The sequence below is a fragment of the Labeo rohita genome, chromosome 20 (genome assembly GCF_022985175.1).
Source record: "Labeo rohita strain BAU-BD-2019 chromosome 20, IGBB_LRoh.1.0, whole genome shotgun sequence".
In the NCBI taxonomy this organism is placed as follows: domain Eukaryota; kingdom Metazoa; phylum Chordata; class Actinopteri; order Cypriniformes; family Cyprinidae; genus Labeo; species Labeo rohita.
Window position 1 is genome coordinate 26,376,780 of NC_066888.1, and position 8,079 is coordinate 26,384,858.

The 8,079-nt window shown below is 28.7% G+C and overlaps 1 protein-coding gene across 1 annotated transcript in view; it reads left to right on the forward strand.

Annotated features, from left to right (window-relative positions):
* man1a1 (mannosidase, alpha, class 1A, member 1) overlaps window positions 1–8,079 on the forward strand; it is a 150,116-nt gene that overhangs the window by 58,074 nt on the left and 83,963 nt on the right. Inside the window, exon 4 of the mRNA XM_051138664.1 lies at window positions 4,798–4,878. Coding sequence (XP_050994621.1) covers window positions 4,798–4,878 — 81 coding nt within the window. The remainder of the gene's footprint in view (window positions 1–4,797; window positions 4,879–8,079) is intronic.

Here is an 8,079-nt window from a genome sequence, read left to right on the forward strand (position 1 = left end):
CGATACCCGATACCAGTATCGGTATTGGTGCATCCCTACTAAATAGTAATATTTTAATAATACTAATGAAATGTATAATAATAATAATAATAGTAATAGTAATAGTAATAGCATAAATATAAAGGTATTTAAAAAATAATAACTAATATTTTAATAATACCGATGATAATGATGATGATGATGATGATGATGATGATTATTATTATTAGCAGGATTGGCAGGGTTTTATTGCTTTTAATTGCAAAGTTACTCTGCATAAATATAAAGGAATATAAAAAATTAAACAGTAATATTTAATAATAGTAATGAAATGCATTATTATTATTATTATTATTATTTTGTGTAAAATTACTTATAATAAAATTAAAAATATGCATCATCATCAGTAATAATAATGTTTGATGCTATTAATATTATTATTAATGTTAATAAGTAATATCAAATATAAAATAATAATTATTAGTAGTAGTAGTAGTAGTAGTAGAAGTAGTAGTATTAGCAGTATTGGGGGTTTGATTTGGATTGCAAAATTACTTTATTATTTATTATTATTAAATTTATTATTGTTATTATTATTATTATTATTGATTGTAAAGTATGCAACATCAGTAATAATAATGTTTGATGCAATTAATATTATTAATGTTAATAAGTAGTATAAAATAAAATATATATTATTGTTACTATTACTAGCAGTATGGGGGTTGATTTTTTTTTTTTTTTTTTTTTTTTTTTTTTTTTTTTTTGATTGCAAAATTACTCTTATTATTATTATTATTATTATTATTATTATTATTATTATTATTATTATTATTATTATTACTAATCATTGTAAAATTACTTAAATGTAATAAAATAAGAAGTGTGCAACATCATTAGTAATAATATTTGATGCTATTACTATTATCATTAATGTTAATAAGTAATATAAAATAAAATGTATTATTATTATTATTATTATTATTATTATTATTATTATTATTGATTTTAAAATTACTTAAATATAATACATTTAGAAATGTCAAAATTTGATTGATTTTGCAAAATTACTTTGCATAATTATAAAGGTATTTAAAAAATAATAACTAATATTTTAAAAATACCGAATACTTTAATTAATACTCTGCATAAATATAAAGGAATATAAAAAAATTAAACAGTAATATTTAATAATAGTAATGAAATGCTTTATTATTATTATTATTATTATTATTGATTGTACAATTACTTAAATATGACCAAATTAGAAATATGCAACATCAGCAGTAATAATATTTGATGCTATTATTATTATTAATATTAATCATATTATTATTATTATTTATGTTCATAACTAAAAAAAATGTATATTATTATTATTAGAAATATGGGGGGTTGATTTGATTTGTAAAATTACCTAAATATAATAAAAATAGAAATATGCCACAACATGAGGAATAATAATATTTGATGCTATTAATATTATTAGTAATGTAGTAATATTTCCTATTTATATTATGTACTATATTAGCAGTAGTAGTATTAATTATATAATGTATATAATACATGTTTTTTATTATCATAGTTTATTTATTTACTGTGAATCTGTAATAAATAATCATTTCTGTTTACCATTTAACTGAACACAAAAATAATCTGAATTAGTATTGATCATAAGCAAACTAATTTTGGTTGACTGTATGTATCGTAACTTTTTTCCCTCCTTTCCTCATCAATATCAGTGTTTTAGTTTGCTTTATTTTTTTCGTAGCATAGCAGAGGGTTGGCTCGGCAGCTCTTTAATAATTGCAGAGTTGCAGAGTCAGTAGAGGTTTTGCGTGGCTGCTTTTGCCTCTTCTATCTTCTCCTGATTCCCCATTGACTTTGTACATATTCATGTGAGCGGGGAGATGATTTCACAAGACTCAGAAGTGAACTTTTGAAGTGTCTTGTGGAGGTTTTTGTGGGTATTTTTGACCCACTTTTTTGTTTTACACATCCAATCCACGGCCGAGCAAAAGGATTTTCTCAGGCTTTAGCATTTACACTAGTGCTTCCGACCGGTTTTACTCGCACTGTTTGCTTGCAAAGTTTCCTCCTGTACTTTTTCTTCGCATTTTATATTTTTCCCCTATAGTTAACATGCACAAGAAAGCCTTTGTCGTGGTCTTTTTGTGCCAGGTTCTGACAGATCCCTCTATAACTCACAAAATGCGTGAGTCATCAGCTGGAAACATCTGGTGCCCTGGAATCGTTTATGCATTTAAGAGGTGGCTATCCATAACACCCCTAACCACCCCAGTCATTTATCTTGCCCAGAACCGGATATTTACCCGTGTGATGCAAGATATTTCTCTGCTTGCCTTCGCTGCCTGGGCGCCGTAATAAAATTGTTTTGATAGTGCATGATGCTTATGCTAAGCAATAAGTGGGTCATTATTGTTCGGTTGCCCAGAGACGCAAATATTTCACCTCATAAACCATCAGGCGAGACTACAGACGTCTTGCTGTGGTCAGGCTGTATAACGCCACATGGCAAGGGCTAAATGACACTTGCGGTTTCATGCCACAGGTTGCACAGTGCCAGATTGCAGTATCTGAAATATTAATACAATATGATATAAACTGTTCCAACTGCAACTGCTGCTCTAAGGTCCTTGGTCAAATTTTGGTTCTCTCTCTCTCTCGCTCTCTCTCTCGCTCTCTCTCTCTCTCTCTCTCTCTCTCTCTCTCTCTCTCTCTCTCTCTCTCTCTCGCTCGCTCTCTCGTTTTAAATCATTTAAAACCGTAGTTCTCAAACTTTTAGGCCTAATACCATTTTTTTTTTAAATCAAATTAGCATTCAAAATGTAACAAAATTTAACAAAAAAAAAAAAACAATAATAATAATAATAATAATAATAATAATAATAATTTTATTGGAATGTACTGCTTTAAATGCCACTAGGCAACAATTTTTCTCTAATAGATGTTTAAAAAAAAAAGTTTCACCAGGAATATTCTTATGAAAATGAAAAAGAAAAAAAAAGAAATAAAATAAAATAAAATACAAAAAATAAAATATAAAAATAAAATAAAATGTAAAAATAAAATATAAAAATAAAATAAAATGTAAAAATAAAAATAAAATCAAAATAAAATAAAATGCCCCTAGACAATGCTTTTACTCTAATTGATGTTTAAAAAATGTCACTAGGAATAATCTTTTTTTTTGTCAGTTAGTTATCAGTTTTTTATTACAACTGTGTGTTACTACTATTTGTTTCTTTTAAGATGCATTGATATTGCCATAGATGCTGCTTTGGCAACTAATGAAATGAAATGAAAAATAAAATAAAATAAAATAAAATAAAATAAAATAAAATAAAATAAAATATAAAATATAAAATAAAATAAACAATATACAATATAAAATTAAATAAACAATATACACTACCGTTCAAAAGTTTGGGGTCAGTAAGACTTGTAATAGTCTTTAAAGAAGTATCTTATGCTCATCAAGGCTGCATTTATTTGATTAAAAATATAGAAAAAAAATTGAAAAATGTTTTTACAATATAAAATAATGTTTTTTATTTTAACATACTTTAAAATAGAATTTATTCCTGTGATGAAAAGCTGAATTTTTATCAGCTGTTACTCCAGTCTTAAGTGTCACATGATCCTTCAGAAATCATTCTAATATGCGGATTTATTATTAGAATGATCAATGTTGGATAATATCAACAGTTGTGCTGCCAAATATTTTTTGGAACCTGTAATTTTTTTTTTCAGGATTCTTTCATGAATAACAAGTTTAAAAAGTACAGTGTTTATTCAAAATATAAATATTTTATAACAATGTAAATTATTTATTATTAACTTTTAATAAACTTTTAATTATTAACTTAATACATCCTTGGTGAATAAAAGTATTAATTTCTTAAAAAAAGAAAAGAAAAAAAAAGAAACAATAAAAATGTACTGACCCCAAACTTTTGAACGGTAGTGTACAATATAAAATTAAACAAACAATATACAATATAAAATAAAATACAAATTTTAAAATAAAATAAAATGTTAAAATAAAATGTAAAAATAATTTTAAATTTAAAAATAAAAGAAAATTTAAAAATTAAACATCCATTACTCTATTTATATTTATTTATTTATTCATTTATTAAATATACTGTATTGGTAAAGTAAGAATATATTATTAATTATTAATTAATATATATAATATATATAATAATAATTATTATTATTATTATTGGTGTTAAATTCCAGGATTGTGCTGTGTACCGCCTGCCTGAGAACTGGTATAAAAATGTATTTGAAATCATATTGTCAGATATAATCGTATGTATTCTCTGCAGATAAATAAAGATGAAAGTAAAACATCAAAGAGGTGTTCTGTTGAAATATTGTTTTTATTATTATTATTACTTGAAGATACTCTCAGAAGCATCCTCTCTTTATAGCTCTGTATCCTGTGAGTGATGTTTTTGTTCATGTAACATGCGCCATAGGATACCCCTTTACCCAGCAGTCATGCTTTCCCAGATCCGCAGAAAATATCCGCACTCAGATTTCACCCTCCTGTGGGATCTTGTTTGTATCTGTGCTCAATCCCAGCAGAGCTTTATTGTTGTATTGTTTTCCTTCTTTGTGTTTGGTGTGTGAGGGTGAAGTATGTTTGTAGTGCTCACACATTTTTTTTTTTTTTTCTTTTCCTCCTATTTTTACAGTCTTCAGTTCAAGGTGAGGTAGTCGCTGTGTTTTTATGAGCTTAAATATTCACCTCGTTTTGTTTTCCTGTGTTTTTTTTTTTTCCTTCAGAATGGCGAAATCTCCGTCTTTGAAGTGAACATCCGTTTTGTCGGAGGCCTGCTGTCCGCCTATTATCTCTCAGGCAAAGAGGTATGTAAACCTGGAGTATACAGATGTTTTTTCATGTTTTACCAGACTGAATATGTGCTTATGGCCAAAGGATTTGATATGCAAGCTGGCTATAATTGACACGCTGCCTGAAGGAAGCTGGAAGCTTGTAGCTGGCATTTGTTCTCGGCTCCTACACGTTTAAAGACACAGTTTCCTTGAATCTCAGTGTGAAACTGTTGGAAATCATTGACATTTATAGTTGGCAGGGCACAATAAGCCTCTCAGGAGAGCCACGGGGTCTCAGGTCTGTCTTGTCCCGGTGGTCCGGCTGTTTGCCCAGACCTTGAGCCAAGTCAAACAAACACACACGCACATACATACACACTCCTCCACTTAGAGCTCATCCAGGAAGCTCTGTGCCCACTCTGCTAAATTGAAAGCCTTTTTGAAACCAAAAAAGATGTTGGACTTTCAAGCGTGACCTGAAGCGCACACACAAAGCCCATTTCCAAGCCTTCATTGAATCAGGCTAATGCAGAAGTTTGCTCATATTTCCGATCTCCCTTCTTATAAATTAGATTTTCCCAGCAGCATCTGGCAGAACGTGAAGGATCTGATTCAAATCAAAAGAGTGGCGTTTTCCGCTGATACTCAGGGCTTTTTCGTCGTGTCCCACAGCAAATGTGCTCTCAGTGATAGTGTAAGCTTGCAGAACAGAGCTTTGTCCAGGGAGGGAACGGATCAGTGTGTGAGCTGTAGTTGTGTGGTTGTGTTGATGTAAGGCAGACCCTTCAGCAGAACAGATCTCCCGTCTCCACTGTGACTCTTCCTCCTACGAGCACAGAATAGCTATAGTAGTGCTGAAGAAGAAAGATGAGTTCCTTTGGGTAATGTGTTATTTTTCTTGGACGAATGACTCAACAAGCTTGAGCTTGCATGATGTAAAATGTATGATGCCAGTTGTTTTTGTATTTCATGTTTTATTAATTGTCTTAAAGGAGAAGTCCACTTTCAGAACACAAATTTACATATACTCACCCCCTTGTCATCGAAGATGTTCATGTTTTTTTTTTTTCTTCAGCCGTAAAGAAATAAAGTTTTTTGAGTTAAACATTATAGGATTTTTCTCCATATAATGGACTGGTATGGTGCCCCTATTTTGAACTTCCAAAATGCAGTTTAAATGCTCCTTCAAACGATCCCACCCGAGGAAGGAGGGTCTTATCTAGCGTCTTGTCTTGCTCTCCTTGAACTCTGTGTATTCTGCCTCAAGACAGTTAGGGCATGTTGAAAAACTCCAATCGTATTTTCTCCCTCAACTTCAAAAATCATTTCAAAATCGTCCTACATCGCTGCAGAAGTACCGACCCATTCTTTAAAACGTGAACATGCAAAGATGATCAAACACCCTTAACAAAAAAGGTAAAACGGCAATATTTTGCAGTTGAGGGAGAACATGAGATGGGAGTTTTTCGACATACCCTAACTGTCATGAACCAGAACAAAAACATAAAGTTTAATAAAATAAATAAAATAAAATATAATAAGATAAAATAAAATGTAAAATAAAATAAAAATGTTAAAATAAAATAAAATAAAATACAAAATTCAAAATAAAATAAAATAAGACCCTTCCTTGTCTGGGATCGTTTACAACCGCATTTGGGATCGTTTGAAGCCGCATTTAAACTGCATTTTCAAAATCGGGGCACCGTATCTGTCCATTATATAGAGAGAAATCCTGATGTTCCCCTCAAAAAACGTAATTTCTTTACTGCTGAAGAAAGAAAGACATGAACATCTTGGATGACAAGGAGTTGAGTACATTATCTGTAAATTTTTGTTCTGGAAGTGGAGTTCTCCTTTAAAGAGGAGAATATATACCACCATTTAAGTAAAAAGTTATATTGTGAAATATTATTATGATGTAAAACAATGTTTTTTTTATTTATTTATTTTTTTTATTTTAATATGCATTTAAAATCTAATTTATTTCTGTCATCAAAGTTGAATTTTTCAGCATCATTAATCTAGTATTCAGTGTCACATGATCCTTCAGAAATCATTCTAATATACTGATTTATTAGCAGTGCTGGAAACAGTTGTGCTGTGATTTTTATTTATTTATTTATTTATTTATTTATATTATTATTATTATTTTTTATTTATTTATTTATTTGTATTTTTTATTTTTTTTGCAACCTGTGATACTTTTTTTCAGGAATCTTTTCTAACAATATACACTACTGTTCAAAAGTTTGGGGTCTGTAAATTTTTATTCTTTTTTTTTTTTTTTTTTTTTTAAATAAATTTTCATAGATTTACATTGTTAGAAAAGATTTATATTTTCAATAAATGCTTTTTGACTTGTTGTTCATCCTTCAATCCTAAAAAAAAGAATCACAGGTTACAAAAAAATATTTGGCAGCACAACTGTTTCCAACATTGATCATTCTAATAATCAATCAGCGTATTAGAATGATTTCTGAAGGATCATGTGACTCTTAAGACTGGAGACTCTCAAGACAGCTGATGAACATTCAGCTTTGCATCACAGAAATTAATTATATTTTAAAGTATATTAACATAAAATTCATTGTTTTTAATATATAGTAATAACATTTTGCAGTATTGTTTTTTTTTTTTGTATTTTTGATCGAATAAATGCAGTCTTGATGAGCAGAAGAGACTTCTTTAAAAAACATTACAAGTCTTACTGATCCCAAACTTTTGAGCGGTAGTGTATATTTTAAAAAAACAACTACATTTATTCAGAAAATGTGCATTAAATTGATCAAAAGTGATATCAAACACAATAATGTTACAAATGATTTCTGTTTCATATTAATGCTTATCTTTTGAATCTTCTATTCATCAAAGAATTCTGAAGAAAAAAAATATTGCAGTTTCTACAAAAAAAAAAAAAAAAAAACAAACCAAACAAACAAAAAAAAGCAGCACAACTGTTTTTAACATTTAAAAAAATTATTTTTCTTGAGTGACAAATCAGCATATTACAATGATTTCTGAAGGATCATGTGACACTGAAGACTAGAGTAATTTTGCTGAAAATTCAGCTTTGCATAACAGGAATAAATTACATATTTAAATATATTTTTAACAGTTTGTGATAATATTTCAAAATATTGCTCTATTTATTGCATTTTTAATCAAATAAATGCAGCCTTGGTGAGCATAAAACATTTTGAGATCTAAAGAAATATAGACTGGGTTTGAGAA